This window comes from Ciconia boyciana, chromosome 2 (assembly GCF_034638445.1).
Source record: "Ciconia boyciana chromosome 2, ASM3463844v1, whole genome shotgun sequence".
NCBI lineage: Eukaryota > Metazoa > Chordata > Aves > Ciconiiformes > Ciconiidae > Ciconia > Ciconia boyciana.
In genome coordinates, this window is record NC_132935.1 from 43144774 (window position 1) to 43172007 (window position 27234).

A 27234-nucleotide genomic window follows, 5' to 3' on the forward strand; every position below is an offset into this window, starting at 1 on the left:
GAAGAGAAGAACACCAAAATTGAGCGTTGACTGCTTTTTTTCCCCCATCGTGGACCCCGAGGACCTGTGCTGGGGTGGGGGTCCCTGCTCCACAGCCAGTTCTGCTCCGTGCTGCTGTTTTCCCTGCCTGCTACAGGAAAACGATTTCTATAGTTCCCTATGCAGGGAAACTTCCCAAGCAGACATGAAGTGATCAAGGTCTACAAGCCTGCAGTAGATTTTAACCGATCTTTAAACCAAGAAGTCCGTGATGTTAGCAGCTGAAAGTTAAAGTTCAGGTTGCATTATTAACACTTCTAAACTCCTTTGAGACTTGACTCTGTAGTGCAGACTTAAATATAAACATGCTGAACTTCCTCTATTTTACTGTAAGTAAAAAACCAGCCTACTATCAGGAGGAAATAACAGATTAATCTAAATTATACTCTGAACCTTTATTGACTTGCTCAAAAAATTACCACACTTATCTAAACCAAGCATTTACTTTTCTGGGTTTTTTTCCCCCCCCTTTCCTTTTTTGCATTTCTGCGGACAAATACAAAAGTGTGAGCAGCTTCTTCATCCTTCAATTTAACGGTAATAGGAAAAAAATCTCCACGCTCTTGTCAAAGAGGAACCTGCCACTTAAGTAAAAAAGCAGAAGCTGGCTGACTTATAAATAGCACAAGAATCTGAAATTGGCAAGTGATCAGGAATGTTAATTTTACGACTTATCTTTTCTTACTTGAAATTCTAAAAAGCAGTTAACATTGTGGGGCAATCCACATTTTTTTTTCTAGGAAGACGTTAAGTTTGTACTTCTCATTTATTACAAAAAAAAGCTGGAATGTCCCTTCCAAAAAGCATTAGAGGCTTTGCAATTTATAGCTAATGTTGTTTAAGTATTCTAAAATATTAATTGGATTAGTCAATATAAGAATATTGAAATTACTGTCCCAGGGTTATGCACTCCCGCTTTCAGGGCACAATTTGTGTCACTAGCATATCCAAGTATGACTAATGCATTGATATTAAACACAAGTGTGTATTAAATATTTCTCTTAGAAGACCAAGTAAAGCAAAATGCTCCATTGGTAACACAGGCAAACGCTGCTCCTCCACTGAGGGGTGGCATCCACCGAAGGACACCTGAGAAGTTACACATGCTGTGCCTAGTCTCTAAGTGTTAAATCCAGGATAACTAAGACTTATTTCAAATGACTACTAAAAGTATTTGATAAACCCAAAGGTGACAAAAATCTAAATAAGCACACAGGCATAAGCTCCGCAGGACGGATCCAGCACCGCACGCTCCTCAACCCCCCCCCCCCCCGATATTGAGAGAAGGGCAACGCAAATCCTCTGCGACGATGCTTATTTGTAAATTGCTGGAGGTTGCAAATTTAATTATGTAGGAGTTGCCAAGTTTTCCTCAGAAGGGCTCAGTCAACCCTGACGCTGAAACGAGGGCAAGCTGCCACACACCAAGCTTCAGAAAGGTGCCAGCTTGGCAGAGGGACGCCCTCTAAAAATAACAGCAGATTGAGGAACGATGCTTTGAGAAAAACAAAGGTGCTCACCTACTTTTAGAAGTGCCGACACACATCTCCTGTTTTTGCAGTGAACTACAACAGTGAGTACAGAAAGGCTTCTTAATTTCTTTTAAAAATCGGACTAGTCCAAAATGTGTTTATTTTGCATTTTTCTGTGCAAACACAATGATTCCCTGCTGGCAACCCTCCCCATCCAGGTTTGTTCTTTAGCCCAAACCCACGTCTCAGGGGGCAGATATTGCTTCCTGTGCTGCACTGGGTAATTCTGCAGGTGCCACACGCCTCCCCGGGCAGGGTCAAAGGATGCAGCTTCAGTTAATGCTCCCCTGCATCCCTTTCATCCGGATGCTTCCTTCAGTTCAGCGACTGCTGATGGAAATAGTCCACAGCTACAGACACAGCCACAGAGCATTAAAAAAAGTAGCTAGCAGATTTGGTCTCAAGTTTAAAATAGGAGACATCAGAAAAGAAATATGAAAAGGGAAAGGAACATGGAAGATTACTTCAGGAGCACAAGTTGTTTAAGGTGCAAACTTGCTTTATATTGTTCAGGTGTATTTCTGAACTCGAAGGTTTTCCTGCTGGCCTTGCAGGTTCTTTTTTATCACACTGAAATTCCTTTAGTAAAGTAACTTCCTATCTGTTCCAGCCACCAACTAAGGTTAACTGTGGATAAAAAGTTTATCATCATTTTGTCCCCCCTCCAATAAATTTTTCTGGGGTATGAGAAATACAAGCTTTTTGACTTGATCGGCAGTCACACAAGGACACTGTGTTTCATTTCATTTTATAGAACACTAGTAAAAATAGGACCCCCCTCCCCCTGCAACCAACCTAAAGGGTAGGGAAAAAAATCCCAACCCGCTTGGAAAAAAAAAAGGCAATGGTATTCTTTACACTGAAGGTAATAAAACAAAATGCTCTCAGGCAGCATTTTTCAAAATGTACAGGTCTGCAGGTGAATTATGCCACTGCCACAGTGGTGCTGCCAATCTTTGACAAGCCAAAGATTTATTTATTTTTTTTTAAACTTGAGGTGGGCAAACTACAATTCAGTATTCAAGTGCTATGAGTTTTAGTAAGACTGAAGTCCAGATTGGTGTACGGTGGGAGTATCTTCTAGCTTTATCTTTTATCAAGGACAGAGAACAGATGTGAGTTTAAAGTGGGCTGCTTAAAAGCTGCCGTTATTAACACGAGAGTCACAGCTGAAGTGTACACAATTACATTCACTTAGAAACGATCAGCCTGCAAAACACATCAACCCACAGTCTTTTACCTGCCAACTCCCCTAATACCCAAGCATCTTAAAAACGCAATCAAATTAATCTGAGTTCATCTCCTGGCCTCTCACTCCCTGCTTTGCTCATTGTTATATGTACTCCTAAATAAACATGACATTGCTTGGCAGGTCGCATTTGGCTAGGTCTCCAGTCTAAAATCACAGCTAAATGAACAGGGCCAGTGCTAGTTTTACTAGTCAGCCTCCCATCAAATTTCTTAATTCACAGAGGCTACCATATATTTATTCTTTTATTAAACTGATCTCTCTGGTATGATTTACTGTTCTCTGAATGACACCAGACAGAATTTAAATAAATAAATGAGTTTTACCACTCCCTTCATTGACCAGTCATTTGTAACAACTGGACTTTCAAAAACAGAAACACAGCAAACGTCTTCCCATCCAGGCACTAGACTTGCAGACAGAACAAGGCTTCGGTGCCTAACTCTAGATTCTCTCAAAGTGGATGACGAAGATGAGGTGGGAACAAAGGCAAGAAAAAAAGAAAAGTACCTGCATGATGTATATTCTTTGTATGACTATCAAGGTCAAGAGCACTTCGCTTAATTCTGGGCTCAGGGAATCACTCTACACACTAGACAAGGAACAAAAGGTAATTTGTGTCTTCTGGCAGTATTTGGAACATAAGCCAGGTCTGAGACACCAACATTTAGGACAGCAAAAGCTCCAACAACAGTGAAATTTCACTAAGTTAGGCATAGCTATCACAAACAACAAAAAACCAAACACCCACCTCCAAAACCCAAAAAACCCCAAACCCAGGAATCTACCCAATTTATAAAGTTTTGCATGAGTCATCAAATCTTCAAATAGTAAAGACGCACATGAAGTTTTCAATACAGAAACAAGAAGAGGTCTGAAAAATGATTGGTTAAAAAAAAAATTCTCAACAATGCATAATAGAAACTAATAGAAACCTTTCCCTGCCTCCCACCCTGCTTCAGTTCTTGAGAACACAGTAGCTTGAGTGAATAAAGGCAGCCTGTAAGATCTTCCTAGTGGGGACTGCGTTACAAACCTATACAACACCAAGCAGACTGCCGGTAGGTCAGCTCATGACGGACGGAACTACAACTGGCTGGTAACAAATCACTAGCTAGTTTAAGTGGAGAGGCTGCCAACTTGCATTACGATCCCAGTTTATATAGTTCCAGTCAACCAGTAGGAACCACGTGGGAGAACACCATAAATAATATAGATAGAAGAGCATATGCCTGTGAACACCTTGCTAGTGCACAGCATTTATCACTTCCCACCAGATCTCCCACACATCTGTGAAATGTCACACCACATCCACCACGCAGCGCATCCTCCCAGTGCCGCTGCTGTTGCACCCTCAAGTAGTGCACCCACTGTCCCGTGCTCCTCCCACGGACCCATGCTCCTCAAAAGCTGGATCGGCTTCCCCTCTCAGCGAGGTTCAAAGAACGCAGACCATTTTTGAAAACTCTTTCATCCATCAGAGTGATGTGGTCACGGAGGACGTAGGCTGCAGTTGCTACAGTCTTGACTAATGTTCAAAAAAACCCCAGTCCTGACTGAAAGTTAAAAAACAGAACCAGATTTTCCCTTGCGCAGGCCTAAGTTAAAACCCTTGAGGCGCTGTCTAAAGTTTTAAGGACAGGGAAAAACGCCTCCTGCAGATACTGAGCAGTAAGTTATCTGCAGCCACCTAAAACCACCCCAACCTGAAAATGTTTTGCCTGTCAGGCCTTTCTGCTCATAATTTTAAACACAAGTATCTTGTCTGGTCTGTCAAATTTACAGAATTATGGTTGACATGGACAGCAATCAACAATTAACAGTTCTCTTAGCTATAAAGTTTATGTTAGGAATTTGCTCCAATACTTTATGAAGTATAAAACTTCATATATGGTTTGATTAAGAAATACTACTCAAAAATGGTTAAAAGAAAGAATAATATTATTATTTGACATGTATTACCCAAAAAGCAGCATTGCTCCTCTCCCGTCGTTACCCTACACTGTTATAAGGGCCAAAAATAGCTGTCTGGAAAAGGGGACATTTTGCAGAAGTTTAATAGCAACTCTTAACAGGAAAAGGCATTATTTTCAATAAATAAACCATTTCCTGTTTATAAAACTGGAACTATATTAACATTGGATTGTGAAGTAGACTCAAACTTTGAAGAGGGGCTGCTTTTTCAATCATTCCACTTTTGAAAAGTTCTTGACACTTTTTTTTAAAATTAGATCTTTTCTCATACCCCATACCACCAAGAAGCCTGCTAGTGCAAAAACTGTAGAGCAAGTTAATACGGTTCATGACGTGAGTTCACAACATGGTGGCTATAACCCTTTAAGCAGAGCCACAGTGCCATATCCCTTCCAGGGATGTATATTTAAGCTTCAGGTCACCTACAGAGAGAAAAAGGCTTCTGGACACCAGCAAATCTTTCTCGAATTGCGTTGTTTTTTCTTTTGTCACGGGCTGGATCTTGGATAGACCAAAACTTTTCTAACTCAAAAACACAGCTCTCAAGTTGAATAATATTAGGCATTTTAGTCTCAGAATCATCTTCAATTAGCAAAGTCACTCGTATTCTGTCTTAAGAGTAGACCAATATTATTCTAACAGATTTGCTTGCTCTGCTATAAGGGTCATAAAGATTGAAATGTTATCTGAAAATTGGCCTCAATTATCGTGCTGTTTTGATACACTAACATGCGACCCAAAAGTAAAACTTGCACTACTGTATGCTTGAGATATTAAATACACAACATTTCCAGCAGTTAAAAATCAGAAAGACTTAAAGATAATCCCATGGTAAATAGATAAATGTGTAAGATTGTCTTTTTGCTATGAGAAAAATCTGTTTCCGAATTAAACCACCATCTGTAAATTTGTACAGTATCACTGTCTTCAAAGAACAGTGAAGAAGTTTAGGATAATCACTAAGGCATAATACAGTATCTGAGCTGTTAGCCATCCACGGTCAGGATAAGTAATAAACTTCCGATTCCTCAGTACTTCATCTCTCAAAGTTGGCTAGGCTGGTAAAGATGCTGATGTGGTCATCTGTCTCTCAACATACCAGATCACCAACATTTTAGGCTCATCAGTTTATTGGGGGGAGCCATCCTGCAGCCTGACTCCATTCTGACCACCAGCGAGAGAACAATACCGCACCAGCAGCACTCACACGGCTTACGAGAAGAGTCAGGAGCATCACTGCGGTAATATGCGAACACTTGGGAGGGGACATTTTGGTATCTTATGTAGCTGAGCATGCCTTCTGCAACTAGCTGAAAAGAAGCTATCCCACCATTAGGAAGAAGGTCCTACAGCAACAAATCCCAGGTTCCTCCTCCTTTGCTGCAAATATTAAGATACACAAGTATTATCTGGTACAGAAAAGAGTCCGTGCAAGTGATAGGGCTACTTGGGATGAGTCCTGGTCCTGAGGCGAGTAGGACTCAGTAGCACACTTCCCACTCTGCACAATGATGCAGAGCACAGCTTGCTGAACGCTTCATAAACAACATTTAATCATTCTGTCTCCACAAGCTTGCTTCTCACATCATTCGTGGAGGTCTCTGTTACATTTTGCTGGAGTACTAAGACCTAAATGTAGATCTCCTGCAGATACCACCTTTCTTCCCCTTGATCTGGTGGAAATGAACCAGCTGAGAAGAGGAAGGATGCTGGGGAAGCGTGAGCATTCCCTGACTGCAAGTTCCCTGCTGCCACTAGAGTCAATCAACAGCAGAGCAAGGGGAAGAAATTTATTTTCATCCAAATTTTGCCAAGGCATGCATATTCACTCTTTTTTAAATAATATCAGCTTAAATTAGTACCATTAATTCTTCTCATAGAAGGCAAGAACAGTTTTCAACTACTCAAGTATTTATCAAGTGTTTTCACTTCATTTTGCTGGGATATAATTTTGATTTAAGCATGCAAGCCTATCTGAAACAGTGATTTCTAATTCTTTCCTGCTTTGTGGGAATTCTAAGTAGGTCAAACTTTTTGTTTTGCTTTTCAAAAACACCACTGGCAGTCAAATACAAGTTTAGCCCCCCAGAATTGAAGCACTATTAATATACTTCTGACTGGTAGTTTCCACAACTCCTCCTCTTTTTTATTTTATTTTAAGGGATGTGAAAAAAAACTTAAAGAAAGGACTCAGATGTAAAGGTGCTGCAAAGAGATGGGTAACAACAAGGGTGTCACACATGAGCTACATAATAGGCACTATTAATAAAACAAAATATTTTATGTATGTGCACACACACATATATAATAATTCTTGATTACTCCTTAACTAGAAAGAATGTTTTGAAAGATTGATTTGACCTAAAAATGGACCTGCATATGTTACAGATTTTGTAACAAGTACATGCTTGTAAACAAGGAGATTTGATGCAATTAAGGGAAATGTTTCACATTTCTTGTAAATGCACCAACCATATTCCACTGGTTCGCTGCTCCCTCTCGAGGCAGAAGTACTGAAGTTCGTTTCTCCTCTTCCACCTAAACTCAGTGAATTTTGTAAGGGAATTCAAAGAACCCCATCTCTCCCTACAAGACTAACTCCACACAGAAAAGGCTGTGCCTGCAGACATAATAAGCACTGTTTTGGCAATAAAATCATGTGGAACAAGGTTGGATGTTTTGTCTACCAGTAAGGCAATGAACACTGAGTCCTCTGACACAGCTAGGACAAGGTCAGCTACCACCTGCTTTCACACCAGCAGCAGGATCCCTGTTCTATGTCAGCTATCTAACTGTAAAAAGCAGCACTTATTTTCTACTAAATTTGCATCACCTTAACTAAATAATATTTTTATTGTAGGGTTGCTTCTAACTGCTGGGCATTTATTTCCATTTCCGCTTGAGATCCACTGTCAGACAAGCAAACTTGCACTGATACACTGGCTTACAGTCAGTATAAACATCTCATGGAGGCTTGCAATGGCAATTAAGTCAGCTTCTAAATCAATTTTAATTGACAAAGCACACAAGCACACCTCGCTTGTAGATCCAAGCCAGTCAATGAGAGACAAGAGGCAGACTACTTAATTTAACAACTGCCACCTTACATGTTAAGCATGTTAGACCACCTACTCTAGGAGCTAAGTGATCTCTGAAAGCCTTACATATGTGTATCAGCATACAGAGTTAATTTTTGAGGACACAGAAGAGGCAAATCTTACATGCCTGAGCAATGTCATCACAAATCAAACTTAGCTTTTTATGTTTCCATTCAAATCTAAGGCATCAGATAATCTGTTCAGCAAATATTTCCTTATCCAAGTTATTAAGTTTTCAGGTATTAATCTCTCCTGCAAAAAATGTTTTAAGATTTACTTCATCAAGCTTTTATAGGCCCCTAGAGTTTATGGACTACATTCACAAGCTAAGCTACATCACTACATCCTAGCAGTGGTGTCCACAGGCCCTTGCCAAGGCTGTTATTGCAGCAGAAGCCACCCTATCTGGTCCATGAGAAAAGTAAGGTGGACAACAACTGTGGGCAAAACCATGAGCAAACTGAGAAGACCACTGTCTACACTAACCATTAAGGAACTTCAGTAATAAATCTTCTTTTTTTCTGGAGATTCACAGCCCTGGCAGTGTAGCAGCAGTAAATGCAGAAACATCATTCTTAAATACAGCCAGAGATGATGGCAGCCAAACCCATAACCAGTCTCCTATGGACCACAGTATCCACTAAGGTCACGTTAGGGACAGTCACGTTTGACACACCTCTGTCCACACAGGATTAAGGCTACATTTTCCCTGAACAGTGGGCTAGATTCACATCCTCTTCCCCTGCTCTCAGATCATCAACCTTCAGGGTTTTTTTTCTTATACCGGCATAATCTCTACCGAAAGGCATGAGGAGCCGATTTCTCTTCCTGAGAGTAGCCCATAGCCTGAACAACTGAACTGAACCCAGGCCTCTGGCCATGTGCTTTTAACAACTAAGCTGTGACCACAAAGGCATGTTTTTGAGCAACAGCACTTACTCTTCAGCCACTTGTGTAAAGGCAAACCCGTGGATGTACATCAAGGAGCACTTAGAGCACATTAACAACATTCAGAGCCAACTGGACCAAGATGTAGAGGTAGCAAGACACCTAACCCAACCATGTAGAGGGGCCAAGCTCTTCTGTAGGAATAGGTGCAAGCCTGTGGATAGTATTCTTAGATGCTTTTGTGGGAAGGTAAATGAAATGTAGATACCTTTGCCCATTTATAAATCCAGTAAAAAGTGCTCAAGAGCAGAGCAGAAACCTGGTAAGGTCGTTCTTTGTTGTGGGAATGAAACATTTGATAAAATGCAGTGGGTCAGAAGTTGAAACTAGAGAAACTCTGCCTAAAATTAAGGTCCCTGTTCAACGATTCATAAGCCACTTTGACATTTCACTAGCCTGAAACGCAGAACGCAACTGAATGATCACCTGCTGTACAAATGGTGCTGTGCATAGCGTGGGCTCATAGTGTGCTAATACTCAGGCCATGTGAATTTCAGCCTGTTTCTCAAGCCAGCTGTTTGCCACCAACGATTCTGCAAGCCACCATGTGGCTTGACACCTTGCCTGCTCTGAGTCAGACACAGCTTTTGGAAAAGCAGGAAATAAACCTGGGAAGTTCTGTGGCATGGTGCAGGTGAGAACATCTCCCTGCTCCCTTCTTTGCAAAAAGCTACAAGACATAATTAATATAGCAAATACACAGAGGAAACTAAACCAGACACTCAGGGGAATTGTTACAGTCATCTAATTACTTTTTTTTAAAAAAATCTAACGAAAATCTCCAATACAAAAAATGCCACACCAGTGAAACAAATTGTGTGTTCATCAAGTGAGTGATGCATCTAACTATCTAATTGTTGCAATGCAAGCAGCCCATATGGAACCACACACTTTTGTGAAGGGCATCAGTACCACCTCTGGTGGCATGACATTTGTCTCTGATCTACTAATCAGTGGTAGTAGTGATCGCAGACTGTACAGTGATTTCCTGCAACTCCTTCATAAACTGAAAGCCATGAAAATTTATGACTCAGCAACTTATCACATAGTTAGAGCTGGTTAAAAACTTTTTTTTTTCTTTTATAATGATGTATCTGCCTGGCAATCAAGAAATCTACTGGCTTTGGATCTTCTACAAGAACCTCCAATCTGCTGCTTTGTGAAGGAACAGTATCAAAATCATGGAAATTATCTACTACTCCCATTTCTAAATATATGAAAAGTACTGCAAACACAGAAATCACTTAACATAAGGTTCAAACTTAAAACAAAAAAACCCCACGCATTAAGCTGAACAGACTTAAAAGTCTTAAGTTTGTGCTTATAATACTTCTGTTTTAAGCCAGCAGAGCTTTTTGTAATTACAAAGACCTTATCCAGTAACACACCTGGTCAATGTCAGCATTCCGAGGTAGAAAATACACAATATTGTTGGTGATCTTCTTGGAGAGCCTGAAAATTTCAAATGTAGAAGCCAGTAAAGGAAAAAACAAGAATGGGGAAGGACAAGCTGCTTTATATTCATTCATTTTGGAAGTATGTCCCAAATTCAGTTATCATGCAATTAAATTATAGTTAGTCTTCCGGGTGTGTGAGTTAGATACTCTTCTGAAATGCAGAAATTAGTATTGTCTAAATGCAGAAATTCTATTTCACCTTTATTGCCCTAGAAAGGAGAAAAAAAACTCCCAACATCTCACTTTTAAAGAAAATTTAACTGAACTACAGAGAAGTATTTGAGAAATTTGAATGTAGTTTATAGCTAGTACATTGGCTTGGCTTTTTTTTTTCCCTAATCCATTTCGTGTAATATCTCTCAGATGCATACAAAGATTTCCTTACTCTTACAAATATGGCTACATTTTAGCCAAAAAGGAAACAAATGAGAATATTTTTGGGGAAAAAAAACCCACCACACTTCATATTTGATTAAACTATTATGCTAATACCTTCCCAGATGAAGGAGTGCTCAATACCAATGCTACTAAGTTAGTATGGAATATTATACATTAATTAAAAGGGTTAATATTTTGCTTGCACTCTTCTGTGATTTCCCAAGTCATAGGCAGGTGCTATAATTGAGAACAGTTTGAGTAAGATTATTTTAAATAAGATATACCTTTTATAAATCAATTAAAAAGTGGAATTAATGAAAAAATCATAGCTCATGTAACTAATTATTACCTATATATACACACACCACATAGCTATTTGATTACTTCAGCATATTTTAATAAAATAATATAAAGAGTTAGAACTGCTGAATTATTGCTTTAAGAAGCTAGTACAATTCTCTAAAGGATTTTTTACTTTTAAGAATAACTCTTTATGACTTTTTTTTAAAATAAAAAATTATAATAAAAATATTTAATTTTAGGTGGTCAAAGTCATACAGCTGAGGTTGGGGGAGGACGACTAAACAAATGCAGCACATCTGGGACTTCAGTTGCTGGTCCTATCATCCCCAGTCAGCCAACTGGACATGCAAAGCCCAGGTGTGCTGGTTTTGGCTGGGGTAGACTTAATTTTCTTCACAGTAGCTAGTATGGGGCTATGTTTTGGATTTGTGCTGGAAACAGGGTTGATAATACAGGGATGTTTAGTTATTGCTGAGCAGTGCTTACACAGAGTCAAGGCCTTTTCTGCTTCTCACCCCACCCCACCAGCGAGTAGGCTGGGGGTGCACAAGAAGTTGGGAGGGGACACGGCTGGGACAGCTGACCCCAACTGGCCAAAGGGCTATTCCACACCATATGACATCATGCTCAGCATACAAAGCTGGGGGAAGAAGAAGGAAGGGGGGATGTTTGGAGTGATGGCGTTTGTTTTCCCAAGCAACCGTTACGCACCATGGAGCCCTGCTTTCCTGGAGATGGCTGAACACCTGCCCGCCCATGGAAAGCAGTGAATGAATTCCTTGTTTTGCTTTGCTTGTGTGTGTGGCTTTTGCTTTCCCTATTAAACTGTCTTTATCTCAGCCCATGAGTTTTTTCACTTTTACCCTTCTGATTCTCTCCCCCATCCCACAGGAGGGGAGTGGGCAAGCGGCTGTGTGGGGCTTAGTTGCCGGCTGGGGTTAAATCACAGCACCATGTCAAGAGAGGGAGGAGAAGAAAGAGAAAACTGCTTGTAAACGACTGAAAAATCACAACAACGTGTAACTTTGAAAGGATATCCATCTGGACAAATCATGGTTTGGATATCGAAGATTTCAGCAGTGGCATAGTCAGGCCCCCCCCAGGGCGGGCTGAGGAACACAACATCTGCTTGCAGGTCGGCCGCCAGCACCATGAAGTCTCCACACACAAATTCTATCTGATCCGCCACGCCGTACACCTCAGCGTTGTTGCGCGCAAGACTGAGCTTCTCAGGGTCAATATCAATAGCGATCACTGCAAACAGAAAAGAGAGCAAATGCACAGGTTCACGTGAACAGCGAATGCCACCTGACCACCAAAAGGATGTTTCAGAAGGAAGGTGTTCTTCTGCAGCCACCAGATACAAGTCACATCCATAATCTACTGTTGTGCGTTGAGTGACTACTTCAGCTTTGTAGGTCATGGTAGACATGAAGCTACAGCTCCTCAGAGGGGAAGGGTCTGCTCTTGCGGGGCAGGAGCAGAGGTTCCACCAAGAGCAGAACTGCTGCATTTACAAACCAGCAAGGGAAGCCACACAGCCAAGACTGGGAAAGCTCAGCTGCTGCTGCAAAGCTGAGAAGCTTTAGCTTTTGGCAGTCATACATCTACTACCATGACAATCCTCCATCTCAGCTCAAGTAGTGGACAGGTAAGGCTACCCGCCTAAGAGAGGAAGTCCTCCTTACTTCAATCTTGGCAGGAGCCTGACAGCTTAAACGGTGTCAATTAGAAACTTACTCTTCTCCTTTAAAGATAAACACTTATCTGTGGCTGATCACATTGTACTGAAAATCAAGCTGAAAAACCCCCACCCAACACAGCACAAGAGAGATGATACAAGGGCAGTACATAATCATAGAAATAAAAGTTTAGCCAGGATATACAAAAAGCTAAGTGAAATTTAGAAGATATTTATAGAATGAATTACAGCCTACCAAATTTAATGCAGGAGAAACTACCATTTGTCTTGCTCAGAAACTACTCAGAAGCGTTAGATGAGCTGGTATTTTTCTAGAGTTTGATGAGTAGAGGAATATCAAGTAGTCACTGTTTTTACAGAAAGCACTCTCAATGTTTCACTGCAATTTCATTAGCTGGCAACAGGAACTTAGACTAGTATTAAGTTATCATCACTTTTCTGTATTTGGTTCTGCTGCACCTGCAGGTGATCCCATTCAAGTGTTTTAAGTCCTATTCGCACATTATCTGCTTTTGAGTATGTAGACTTGGTGTAAAAATTGGGAAAAGCAGCAGCTTTGTGGCATTTCTGGAGGTTAGCACCACAAACAGAACTCAACCTTTACCAGCAATTTTCAGAGCATCTGACAGACTAGTTACTATGCCACATAAAAATAACTTTGACTAGTACAACACAAATCCAACTCTGACTTAAAACAGAAAAGCAGTTTTATAGGTCCTTTTTAAAAACAGAAAGCTCATATCGTGAGCCTGATGAAGCAGAAAAAGCTTCTGTTGCTTCAGAAGCACTGGGGAAAAAAAAAAAAATCAGCAACATGCATACCCAAATTTTTAGGGAAAAAGGCTGAAGAAACAAAATAATGTGCTGTATACATCACCTGCTTACCTCTTTTTGAGGTCAACGCAAACTGAATAGCATTTCCTCCAACCCCACAGAACGCATCCACTATGATATCGCAGTTGAATGACTGACTAACACGGATGGCAATATGCTCAGCTATTTTCTCAGGAGTAACAGAAAACCAACCCTCTGCAAAGGAAAGGGAAGAAGTGTATTTTTGCCTCTTATTTCAAGGTCACCTAAATTAAAAACAAACAAACAACCCGAACACACAACTGAAGGTTTAGCGTTAATCCCAACAATTTTGGCTTAGCACATTCGACCAGGAAATATGGGCTTTGAAGATGATAAACTCTGGTCAGTCCAGCAATTTGCTAAGCAAACAAAGTCTCACTGAAGCAAACAGATATGCCTGAATCTCGGTAAATGCTTTGTTGAACTTGGTGCTGAGGATACTGGCTTATCAAGGACAAGTCCACTGAGACAGCTACGAAAAACCTTACACATCACGATTACACTCTGTAACAACTAAAACCAGAAATATATTCTCTCTTATCCGACATGTTATTTTCTTTATAGCAATGTCTGGTCTGCCAAATAATCTACATGTTTATGTGGGAGGGCATTAGAATTGAAAGGCTTACAAAACCAACAAACCCAAGATACAAAAAGCAGTAATCCCAATTCTTCCTTTACCTATAAACGTATGATTGGAAGTGTTTTCCATGTAAACATGGAAAAAAGTAACTTTGAAAGTGACTGCTGAAAGTCAGAACAAAACAGAACAAAACTAGATCCATCAGCATATTTGGGAGTTTCAAAAAATTATTTTATAAAATATAGAAATAGAAAAATGTCATTGAGTTTCTGAAAAAGTCCTGACCATGAGTAATTTGGGTACAGTATGGTCTTTGGCAAACGTCAGAACTAATGCAAACGGGGTGTCCCATGCTAGAAGCTCTACTGAAGTCCAAGACTTCTGTTTGCTTGCCTGCTGGGAGATGGAATTTACCCAGAGGTGCAAACACACACTCAGTAATGCTCCTCTTATAAGAAAATCAGTAATAAACTGCGAGAAGGGCCACAGGTTTGGATACATCTTATACCACTAAGTCAGCGCACTTTGTACTAAACACACCTCTGTCTAGTTTAATTCCCTCATCAAACCGAGAGAACAGCCGGTAGCGTTGTGCCCAGTACTTGGCCAGCTCCGGATCAGCAGCAATCTCAGCAGGTATAGCTCCCAGTGCATTTTTATTCCTTCTTCTCCTTTTTTTCTCCTTCTTCTTTGTGGTAATTTTTTCATCTACAGCTGGAAGACACTGCAAAAGTTAACAATCACTGTCCTTGTAGGCTAGGAATGTAATCGGTAGGTAGGTGAGAGTTAAGATATAAGATGCTCAAGTTTAACAACACTGCTAAATGTTCTTTATTACTGTTTGCCAGGTTATGTAGATTAGTGCTCTTAAAAAAGAGTATCCTATATTTCAAGGGAATAGTGTTACCTGACAGGTACCAGTCACAGTCCTAAAAATCCTAACACTTCACCCATTATTTAAGAGCCTTAACAGGCTAGCCATCATCTTCACCTGATAGCAATAAAATCTACGTAGTAAGCAAACAAGTGGATCAGACACCAATTTAATGCCCTTATATAAATAAGGAGTAAAAACCAATCTAGACAAGACTTTTACAGTAGATATCTAACATAACTGAATTGCTGTAGGAAGGATTAAACTATATGTAGAAACCTGAATAGTCCTGTTTTCCTTTGTTTACAGTGTTAAATAGAAAAGTTCATAATATAGATTCCCCGCCTCCCCAAATAATTTTAACAACACATGCTCCCCAAAGCTCAGCAATGTGCATGTGAGAACCCAAAACCTGACAGTCTGTGCATCTACCTGAAGTTAATCACCCTCATCCTTGCAGGGGAAAAGTTAGATCTAACAGGAGACCTGTTAGATCATGTCTAGGATCAACAATGACTGTCTGTCTGTAAAGAAATACTGCCAATATTAAAGACAAGACCTGGGATTCTGGCGCTCCAGGAATAAGCTACTTCCACTAGCACAGCTCTCAGTCGGCCTCATTACCCCTTGGACCTAACAAGTCTCTTTGAATAAACAGAATAAATAAATACCACACAACGCTGCAATTTGGGAAAGCAGTATGAATTCCACTGCCAATTCATTTCCAGTTTGTAGGAAACTGATGTACCTTGGCTGACGTCCTCTGCCCGGAGATAATCGGGAATATCCAGAGAGACGAGCTGCCGCCCGCAGCCACGCTCCTGCCTGCCCGCACCCTGGCCATCGGAGCCACTCGCTGCCGCGTCCTGCGCTCCCTCCTCAAGGTTATGCCCTCCAGGTTCTGTGAAGGTCGCAGTGGAAGACGGTGGCTTTTGGTTTTCAGCATTCAGTGTCGCAGCCTGTGCGGCAGTAATGCTTTCCTCATCCTCCTCCTCGCTGCTCGCGGACGATGCCTCCGCTTTACCCTGCGGGGAGGCTGTCTGTGATGTGGCTTCCTCTCCAGGTTTATTAACCCGCTTCAGGAACTCTTCTACCTGCAATTGTCAAATATCACAGACTATTAGATGGTGCTGTTAACCAGCTACCAAGAGCACAGCTTAAAACCCTTACAGTTCAAAAGCACCTACCACGCATGCACTCTCTACCACATGCATTTTGAAAAAAGTGAAATATCCAGAGGGAAAACATTCAGGAAGTCCTTAACTGTGCTCCCTTCTTACAACATTTGGAAACAAGTTGTCTTTGGGAACTAGATATCAGCTACTTGCAAAAGAGAAACTCCACAAAATAGACTAATAAATACAGTAAATCATTCTCAAGTAATATCTGAAATATAGTCAGACTTGCCACAGCACAGGTGCCCAAGACTACTACTTTTTAATTAACTACCTTTTCTCCAATCTGCATTCAGAGAAGCTGTACTCTGCCTTTCAGGTTAGCATAAACAGGTAAAATTACCTTCATACATTAGTTGCCTCATCTCCAAGAGGTACCAAGTGGCGTATGTGCTAAAGGGTTCTGCTGCACAGCAGAGACCTCAACGTTACACCCTAACCAACAAGGAGACACTAGTCCAAACTCTTCCAAGGCATATGCAGATGCTCACTTTTATGTTACAGTTGCTCTGAGCGGCACTAGGCCTGGGGCAGTTCCTTACCAGAAAGTCTGAGGAAATATATAACTTTTTTTTTTTCACATAATTAAAAGTTGCCCTCAAACTATACTGGCCTCAGGTACAAGATGGCCAAGCCTTTGGTCAAAAATTACAGCAATGGGACTGGAGTTCAATACAGTATGTGCTGTCACCACCAGAAAACAGTGTTTTGCACCTGGGTGTTACGGAATGCCAAGCATCCCAGGAGAAGGGAAAGTAACACTGAAAATCTGAGGCAACAGATTTTAAAGAGACTCAATTAAGAAAAAAACTACACTGAACAAGTTTTTCTACTCATTACTAATTTCCGAGTTAAAAAAAAAAAAGCATAAAGTTATAGGTGAAAATAAATGCAGGTAGAGGTGTAAGCAAAAATGTTGATACAAATTACTAAGAACATGGAGTTACATGAAATACACTAACCTATACAAACATTTTTCTCTTATTGCTGAAATGCCAGCACTAACAAATGCCCACACATGCATTTTAAAATCTGAGATACTTTTAGTCACTATAGAAACCTACACACACATCTAAAGAAATGATGCACCCAGATGTTAGAAATGATTTTCACTTAATTTCACCATTAAGCTCACATTCCTCTTGACAGATTGCCAAGAGTCCACCAATGCCTTTCCGTATCCACCTTAACCTGACTACTCTTCACCTGCACCGAGGGGGTGGTGTGGTGTGGTGTGGTGTGGTGTGAGAATAAAGACAAGTGGACTGACACTTTAAACATGCCACCTATCTGGGCAATTTTTTTTTTTTCCTTTTCATAATTCAACAACAGCTAAGGGAGCAGATAAATCTATGCATTTCAGCAACACTAAAAATTAAACCTACCTTCTTCAAAGTTTTATTTTTTTTGTAAGATGTTTCAGATTCCTCTGTAAAGAAGATGTGTGTGTTTTTGCTCTTCCTTGGCTTACGCATATCCAAGAATTTGGACTTGAGTTTCGCTTTTTTCTCCAAGTACTGCACACTTCGGTGGGTAAAATCTGGAATTCCACCATACCTGAAATTTAAGAAAAGACTTAGTTGGTTAATTTCCAATCTGGAAGCTTTAACATGAATGCTGATGTCTACAGAAAATGATGTAGACTAAATTATTTCCTTATGAGACATTTGCTCCGCTCTTAAAATATATGTCACTGGATGTAGCTGCAAAACAATGTACCTTCATGAAAACTTCTAAATATTTTTATTTGAAAATGTTTACCTGAATTAGATTTTTTAAAATTATTTTTGTAATAGGTATATAACTTTAGGTGGAAACAATTTCCCAGACCAGCCTGAAGAATAGGAAATTAAAAAATACCTTGATTAGTAGAATGAAACATCTTTTTGGTGGCTGTAAAGAACCTCCAAAACAGCTACTTAAGTTACTTAAATAATTTTTATAGAGTAGAATAGAGATTGTCAATTTCAAAACACAGTCCTCTCTGAAACTTTTATACATATATGTGTACTAAACAACTTGCATCTTGCAGAAGCACTAGACCTAAGCTACAGTCCACCTGTGCCCTGTGATGTTACTTCTACAGCACTGACCACCATATCTTTAGGTCACACCACGAAAAATGAAATGTCACTGGTCAGCACCCTGGCAACACGTTATTAGTATAGCAACATTTTACTAGCATAAAGCAACCTCATTCTAATATGAAACAGCTATAAATTACGATCTAAGCTCAGAGGACTCCAAACTGAGAGGACCATTCATTGTCAAAGCCTTTAAGCTCTAATTTCAGTAGCTGACAAGCCATTTAACATTTACACAACCGCAAGTACCTTACGAGTTACCCTTCTGTTTCAAAGCACTTTTCTTGTTCTTTAATTAGTCTCTGTAACTTTGCATCTCTCTCTCTAGCCAAAGGATGAGTTTTATTAAGAGCAGAGACTAACTTTGGGAATCATCTTCAAAAGTTGAACAAAATGGGAATGGAGATGAATAGTCTATTTGAATAATAACAAGAGAGCTAACTTGCTATGAAGAAACCCCGAGTTCCTCATAAGCAATTACTTTTGTCCTGTGCCACACTTGAAACCCAAAACAGAGCAGGTTTCCTCAGGATCTTCCACTGGGTTCTCATCCACATCCAGTTCATGGCTAGGAAAAAACGCAGATGACAAAGTTACTTACTGTAAAAAACACTCTTATTTTACAGATATACCACTAAGAAACTCATGTACTGAAAACATTTAAATGTGGGCTTCAGTAAGTTCTTCCACACACTGCTGAAACCAAGCAAGGCAGATAACACCAGCCTATTTGTAAGCATGAGCACATACTTTTGTTTTTTTTTCCTAACCAATTCTAGGGACGTATGTCCTTCTTTTCGGGAATATTATATTTGAGTATTCTAACTAATATTACAACTATTCCAAATGACCTCTTAAAATATGTAATATCAAGCCCTACATGGAATTGATGAATATAGTGTTTGTTCACCCTATTTCCAAATTACCTTCATCATCGATTATGTTATCTATATTATTATCTATTATTAATGCTATGGCAACAGCAAAATATTAGAACAAAACCAAAGCTACATGATTAGTAGATAATAATTCCATGCATCCCTTCACCTTTGAGTTTGTAAATTTATTAGAGAGGAAGAGCCATCTCATCATCTTTGAGGCTATAAATTTTTAGAGAAGAAAGAAAAAGACTGTGACAAGGCAGAGATTAGCTATTTTATGATTGCCATAGCACTGAGCACTTTACTGGCAGCATACAATTCAGTTAAAACAAATCATTTACTATCATTCTTGTATCGTCTACACTAATTAGACCTAGATAAGCAAGGTGTCCTATCCAATTTAACAATCTCGTATACTTCAGTGGCACAAGAATAGTACCATCACCTTGCACAATCATCGAGGCCATACATTGTTTTCATAAAGCAATGGAAGAAACATCCACTGCCTGTTGACAGGTAAAGTGATAAGCAGTGATGGAAGACTATGCGAGTTAAAACTTCAGTACAAAACCACAATCTCAACCAAACAAATAGTTACTATCAATCTTTTGGACCTGGGCTTCTGGAGAAAAAAGCTCATCTAAATTTCATGACTTGCCTTCTCTTGACTTTGGCATGTCTGTATTCAGGAGGCTCTTCATCCTCATCTTCATCTTGGTCACGAAGCAGCAACTGTTCTTTGTCATTTGAATTCAAGCTACATGACCCCTGTGAACCTAAAAAAGACAGATGAGATCATATTTTCCTTCTGCATAAATTAATTCCTTATCTTCCTGTCCCCAAAGTATGTCTGCACCTACAGTTAGGTGGTTGTACTGCATAAATTAATTCCTTATCTTCCTGTCCCCAAAGTACGTCTGCAGCTACAGTTAGGTTGTTGTACCTACCTGGATCTGACAAATAAGGCGCAAGTGCCGAACACACATATCTTTACCTGTCTGTCTTTGAGGGACAACATACCAATACAAGCTTCCAGTATTAGTTACACTGTAGAGTTAATAATCTTAAGCAGGACCAACTTCAAATTGTCTCAGCTCTCCAAGAAAAATAAAATGCCTACAAGGTACAAATTCAAAACAGTTTCTTCCTTGTGTGTGAATTTTGTTTCCATTTCATTAGCTATGTAAAGGTACTCATATACATTTAATAAGAGAGGATTCCAACACTCCTCTCATTTCTTGTTAGAAAGGAGATTTTCCTTTCACCTCTCTCATTCCAACTCTACTGTAGGATCAAGATGGGACCACACCTGTGCTTCTTCCTTCCTTAGAAAGTCACTAGCAGCGGACTCAGAGGTTTCCCACCAAACTGAAGTCCCGAGCTGCTGACACTTAACTCATGTGCTTCATCCCTCCTCTTCAAGCAGGAGAAACCATTCGACAGTCAGGAAAGACGTTACACTGCTGCTTACAGCAAACACTGGCAGGAAGAACTGGCAGGCAAACGAGATGGCTCTCCCTGTGCCCGCTGAACTGGCTGGCAAAAACATCTCCAGCCCAGTCCCGTACCTCCCTCACGAAGCTCTTCCAGTAGCGTAAGGCACAGCCGCTGGCTTTCACCATACTACTACATTACCTGACACTTTCACTTGTTAGCACTAGCTGTGAACGTATGAATTTGGGGTTGCAAAGATGACTGCAGCTCACTGCCTAATTGACAACTTAACGCTGGAAAGGACATCTGGAAGACACCTAGTCCACAGTAACACAGTACAACAAAACAAGAGTTTATTTTCAAGTACGGCATTTTTAGACAGAAGGCAAAAAACGCCCCCAATGCCAGAACTGCAAAACTATTTTTTCCTCAAAAAGCTGTTCTTAAAATTTGTCAGATTCATGAGAACACCAACCTGAGTTTTCATTCATTTTAGACTATCAGTGAGAAAAGACACATCACCTGAATGACACAGCTGCAATACCAACACTAAGATAAATAAATACACACTAACAGTGCTCTCTCACCACTTTCTGTAGTACATATGAAGATTTATGAACTACATGTTCTGCTAAAATCACTTCTGGGTGAAGAACACATTCAATGTACAGGTTAGAGAGGAGACAGATTGTCCAGAGAAGCAGAGGAAAGAAAAAGGAATCAAGTATGCAATCATTCCACGAAACACTTAATTGACTTTTTTAAAATGGCATAATACAGACGTGCCCTTGTTTCTTATATATAACCACCTAGAGAAATTCCGGTAGAATCAATTTTAGCTGATTTTCTATTACCTGACTGGTTAATACTTTTACTTTCACAAGATGCACTCCTTTTCCTGGTTCCTCCATCACAGGGCTCCTTCTGGCTTTCACTGTCAGATGAACTATGCGGACTATGAACTTGAGGACCTTGGTGGGCTACTGTTAGAGCTGTACTGCTCTGCTCCACTTCCTCCAAATTCAGATTTAAATTACAAATCCCAGAGATTATTTCACTGTGGGGCTCAGCACTTGAAGGGAGTGTTTGCTCACTTCTAGTGTTAGAGGGAGACAGCTCCAAGCTCAGCACTTCACTGTGTTCAGCCCCTGGGCTAACCAAGTCTGTTTTTCCCGAAAGACCTGCCTCCCGGGTAACCCCATTAGCTTCCACGTTGTCACCGTGTGAGCTCTCAGTAGTCCATCCTTGACTCGTCCAGTACTGAAACTGTTCCCAGTAATACCAGTACAGTTCGCTGTAATGCTGCTCCCACTCTTCCCTGGTGTCCAGACTATTCCAAGGCTCAGAGGCTGTGGTGGCCTCAGACGATGAGACCTCTTGATGCTTCTCCAGCCAACTTTGCCAAAGAAGGCCCTCTCCATACTCACTCCAGTACTTCTCCCATTTTTCTTTAAGTTCGCTGGGTAAAGCCTCATTTGCAGGACTTTCTGAACTTTCACAATTCCCTTCGCTTACAACCTGAGGTTTGCTGCTCTTCTCACGTTGCTCTGTAGCTAGGGCCAGCTCACCGGAAACGGACTGGATATGACCACCACAAGCTCGATCCTGGCATTCCTGCCCCATTTTATCCTCATGTTTTTGCTGTAACTCTTTTTTCTTCTTCTTTTTCTTTTTCATAATCTTCATGTTACTTCTCTTTCTATAATTTTCTGTTGCCTAAAATATAATGGAAAAACATACTTAGAAGTCCACAACGTATATGCAGTCTTGTCTTCTCTCCAAGCACACTTCTGTTTCTGTTGTAACCCTCCCTCTCACTGCAACCCTGCTGTTAGCTTTCTCCCCACAAAAGGTTGTAGAGTTTATGGGTCTGATAGGGCCCCGCTGCATAACCTTGGCTGACATTTCTGAGGAAGTTGTGAGAAAGAGCCGTGAGAAAGTCTATAGAAAGACACACACAAAAAGGCAGAATTACAGACAAGAAGGGGGCTGCTGAGAGGGAAGTCATTAGTAGCTCAAAGATTCAGAAGGAAAGACGTCAATATGAAACACTATAAAATCCTAAAGGGAGGTTGGTCAGCAATTGAGGGGTCACTGGGTTGAGCTCAACAGTAAAACAGTATCTCAGTAACATCAAGGACCTGTTTCAGGGGGCCATGGAGGCTGACCCTTACTCTCACCTGGTATCTGCCTGGCCAGCAAACACTGTTCAGGTGTCTTTATCAGGGTAGTGAACATATAATGCTCAGCCTAACAGAACGTTAAATCCTTGCTGTCTTTGGGTGCTTTAAACAAAAAAGCATCGCTTTATACTCGTAAGCTCTGTAAATCCTGCAGCTAAATCTCTGTATGTCTGAAGACACTGACCCAAAAGAGGGATGTAATATTCTTCCCATCCCATACTGATCTCCAAGTTGGCTAACAGAAACACAAGGACAGCCTCCTCTCCAAACAGGTGGCCCTTTCATTTCTGCAATACAACTATTTCACTTGTTACAACAAACTCAGACTACTACAGTTATCTAGTGGAACAGAAGACAGAAACCTGTTACTGAAAGGAAACACTAAGGTAACTTGTTGGTTTCATCAAATACAACTCCACTTGTTTTGGTGGGACTTCCTGTGCTTTCAGACATAAACAAGTTAAAAATATCCAAGAAAAGCCAGTTTTTCTATCAGATAAATCTGCCAATTTTTTTCATAAACTGCCAAATTAAGTTTGGGAGGTAAAAAGGCAGCGGTGATGAGGGACGACAACTCACATGGCCAAAAGACTGCAAACATACAGATATTACTCCAAATGTCCCATCAGCTGCAATCCCTAGTTTTGTTACACTGACAAATCCATAAGGTGGACTATAAAGAAGTTAGGTTCAGAGAACTGGCATTAATCTTTCATCCACATCCCTCATAATGTCATGTTAATACACACAGTGTGCAAAGCACAATGTTTAGTAGTAACCTAGTAAAAACATACATTATGTTCTCATTCAACTTATTTGCAGTATTACGACATAGCAACAAAAATTGCATGTATACTTTGGGCTTGAAGTTGGGTGCCTGTAAAGTCTATTTACATGCCATCAATTAAAATAACATACAAGTTTCTCCTATTTATTTACAAGTTAATCAGGTCAGAACCATGGAGTGCTCTGCAAAAGTACTCTCTCACTGCCAGGCAGGTCTGTATTCCATAAAGCAGACAATGTGGATATCCCACTGTCTTTTTCTCATCTGTGAACAACTTTAGTCTTCCTCTAAAGCCCAAATGCTCCCTATGGGAAGCAGAGCACCCAAGCCTCGCTCCTGCCCTTTGGAAAAGCCTGGCTTTATCAGCTGCAAGGGGGATCTTAGAAACTAGCTTTTTATATCAGTATCTAAAGCTAAATGGTTAAAGCAGACAGCGTGAACACACGTGCTCAGATTGGAGTGTACTAGTTGTCCTGAGCATCAACGTTACCACAGCTGTTTTAAACTAGCTCTCTCTAGTTGCAAGAGGAATATAGACATGGAAGCATAAAGCAGAGACTGACGCTGTTTAGTCAAACTGGCAGGTGGATTTTACAAACTGCTCAGATACATTTCCATGAACTGCAGTCTCAAAGATAACTAAGGAGCAGACGTGCCCCTACGTCTGGAAACACAAAGTAAAGAGAACAAATAAAGCAAATAAAGATTTACCACAAAGTCCCTGTGGGCTGACTGCCCACCAAACTGAAGAGGCAATCCCATGCTCTTCATAAGCTCGGCCTCTGAGTCTAGTTCAACTTCTTCCAGGTCAAGAGCATGATTAGTATCCACCTTTAATGTCACATTGGGACAACAGTTCTCCTCTTCGGATGCTTGTTCCTCCCCTGTTAACAAATTATATTAAGTGACTATAATCTGGTTCTGATACCTCAATGCAACAGCATGGCCTACAAAAGTTAGCAGAACTGCCTCTTAAGCTTCCTTTCCCATTTAAAATTTTCCGCATCTTACTTTCCACATAACTATCAGTAGGAGCCAAAATCTAACTTCGACAGCTGAAACACTGCACTGGGTCTGGCTGGGATGGAGTTAACTTTCCTTATATCAGCCCGTATGGTGCTGTGTTTTGGATCTGTGGCTAAAACAGCGTGGACAACATACGGGTGTTTTGGCTATCGCTGAGCAGTGCTTGCACAGCATCATAACTTTCTCTTTTCCCCACTCTGCCCCCGCCAGCGAGTAGGCTGGGGTGGGTAAGAGATCGGGAGGGGACACAGCTGGGGCTGCTGACCCAAACTGGCTGAAAGGATAGTCAATACCCTATAATGCGATGCTCAGCAATAAACACTGGGGTAGAGAGTGTGGGTGCTTGGGGTCAACCCACCACAAACATTCACCTCAATAAGTTGCAGAGCAAACTACAATAACATCCCGCAGACAACAGAAAAATAAGCATTAGGAAAAGAAAATTCTTTACAGGAGTTCTTTTGGCATGTATCAGGGCAAGCTTGAAATACAAGAAACTGCTGGTTTTGTCACAAATCTTTCAAAAACACACTAACAAAGATAATACGATTTTACAAAAATGGAATGTGTGAACTACAGAACATAATTATCTCAGAAATAACTGATCAACTATCAAAACACTGCTTGCACATCTATCAATTTTTTAAGCAACATCATATGCATATAAAATGACAAATAGCACTGACAAAGTAGGAACTGTATATTGATGAAACTTATGAAATACAAAAGCTCTCAACGCAGTTGATAAAACCGAAAAATTTAAGATCTTTTTTTTTTGTCTGGATATATTTACTGACAAATTATCACACAGCACAAGACTCTTCTGTTTTTAACTGATTACTCTCACCACAACTCAGTCACATATGCACAAAAACGTGGTTTACATTCTCCTTCACTCCATTCACACTGCCTCCATCTAACCTGTGCTACTCATTCTCGGCTTCCGTGGACATTCCTTTCTGTTCAGACTCCTTCCTTTCAAATCAAGCTATTATATGATGCTGGAGCTAGCAAGACAGCAATGCAAAAATCAGATACCAAAGGAATTATGTTTAGGTAGGCATGTGTGGGGAATTCAGGAGGATGGAGCAAGGGACTGGTTGTTGAATTTGCCAGAGCATGCACCACGATTATTCCTAAAATACAAGCAAGTAGGGAGAGACTTACTCCTCCAGTCCTCCTCGTATGATTCCTCATGTACATGCAAATCATAATTTCCCCCATCAGGGCTATTGCTTCTTCTCTACTTCTGGCCCAGCAGATTAATCAGCAACAGCTAATGTCCTAGGCTGGGGTAGAGGCAGCAGGACAGTATTACTCTCAGTCAAATATCTGGGATTTGCAGACCCTCCGTTATATAATTAATTTTGAGCTAGGGAATTTGAAATTAGGATTTGAGAGTAGCTCAGGCACTTGTGAGCTAATCTGCTCTGTGCACCTGTGGAGACTATGTGAGCTAGTAAGTCTGTGCAAACAGGAGTAAGCATCGCACCTGGTGCGACACAAACTTCCCCATCAAGATTATAGTAACTGGAAAGTTATGCAAGTGCTAAGTTATTATTCACATCCATCCCCATATCAAAAGTACTGAAAAACAGGCCAGAAATAAGAAGAAAACTATGGGTTAGCAGTTATACAGTCCTACTGTACCTTAAATAACCACACATAACTCTATTTACTGCACCTCATATTGCACAGTACAATTTATTACCTTACCTGTACTGTCATTGTCATCTTTGACATAAAATCCTTTTAATCCCAGTTTATATAATTTTCGATCTCTGTAAAAATGAAGAGAAACATTGACGCAGAAGGTCATCATTAAACCAGATTTTTTTACACTAAAAACAATCATTCAGTGGAACAACCTCCCCAAGAACGTGGTAGAGTCCCCATCGCTGGAGGTTTCAAGATGCGACTGGACAGGGTGCTAGATAACCTCATCTAGGCTCCCCTTCCCACGAAATGCTGGCTCAGACGATCTTTCAAGGTCCCTTCCCACCTGGGCTGCTCTGTGATTCTAAACACACGAAGCAAAGGAAAATATGAAAAAGGCAGCACTTCAAGGCCTGACGTGAAAAGCCTACACGAGAGATGTTCAGAAAACGTTGCTGCTACACAGAATACCCGGGAATTAAGTTTTTGGCCCACAAAACATTCTGCTTAAGTGGGTGGAATTTAGCGTCTTCGGTCCAAACCCGCAAATATTTCAGCCACCACCCAACGCCGAAGGCACCTCATCTCTGCAAGTGTCCCAGCTAAACACCGGGTGTGTTTAACACCAAAAGCTCCGGTAACGGCCACCTCTTCTCCCAACTCCCGCACCGGCGACAGGCAGCCCCCGAGCAGCACCTCTCTTCCCCCCCTCGTTGAGAAACCTCTTCTTCCTCCTCCCTGGCTCGGGGAGGCTCCAGGTCCCTCCCCGCCCGTTTGGGGAAGGGAGAAGGGGACGGGGGGGGCCGGCCGGAGCCCCGGCCGCGGAAGGGAGGGAGCGCTGCGGGCTGAGCCCCGCACAGCCGCCGCCCCAGCCGGGGACAAGGCAGCGCGGCCCGCGCCCCCCGGGAGCGAGCGGGCTCCGACCGGCGGGACCGGCTGCTGCCCGCCGGGCCGCCCCTGCGCCGCTCCGGCAAGGGCCTCCGCGGGAACCGGCGTCTGGGTGGGCTCCTCCCGCT

General features: G+C 41.1%; 1 protein-coding gene across 4 annotated transcripts in view; it reads right to left on the reverse strand.

Annotated features, from left to right (window-relative positions):
* The window catches only part of TGS1 (trimethylguanosine synthase 1), a 31445-nt gene that overhangs the window by 3878 nt on the left and 333 nt on the right, over nt 1–27234 (reverse strand). Inside the window, exons 2-13 of one of the 4 annotated variants that reach the window (XM_072852467.1) lie at nt 26565–26582; nt 26279–26343; nt 24248–24420; nt 21421–22282; nt 19791–19908; nt 18733–18819; nt 17549–17724; nt 15741–16082; nt 14659–14832; nt 13566–13709; nt 12014–12232; nt 10229–10305 (exon numbers count right to left, since the gene is read on the reverse strand). In XM_072852467.1, coding sequence (XP_072708568.1) covers nt 10229–10305; nt 12014–12232; nt 13566–13709; nt 14659–14832; nt 15741–16082; nt 17549–17724; nt 18733–18819; nt 19791–19908; nt 21421–22282; nt 24248–24420; nt 26279–26343; nt 26565–26582 — 2455 coding nt within the window. The other 3 variants (XM_072852471.1, XM_072852468.1, XM_072852469.1) reach the window with 3 other exon arrangements.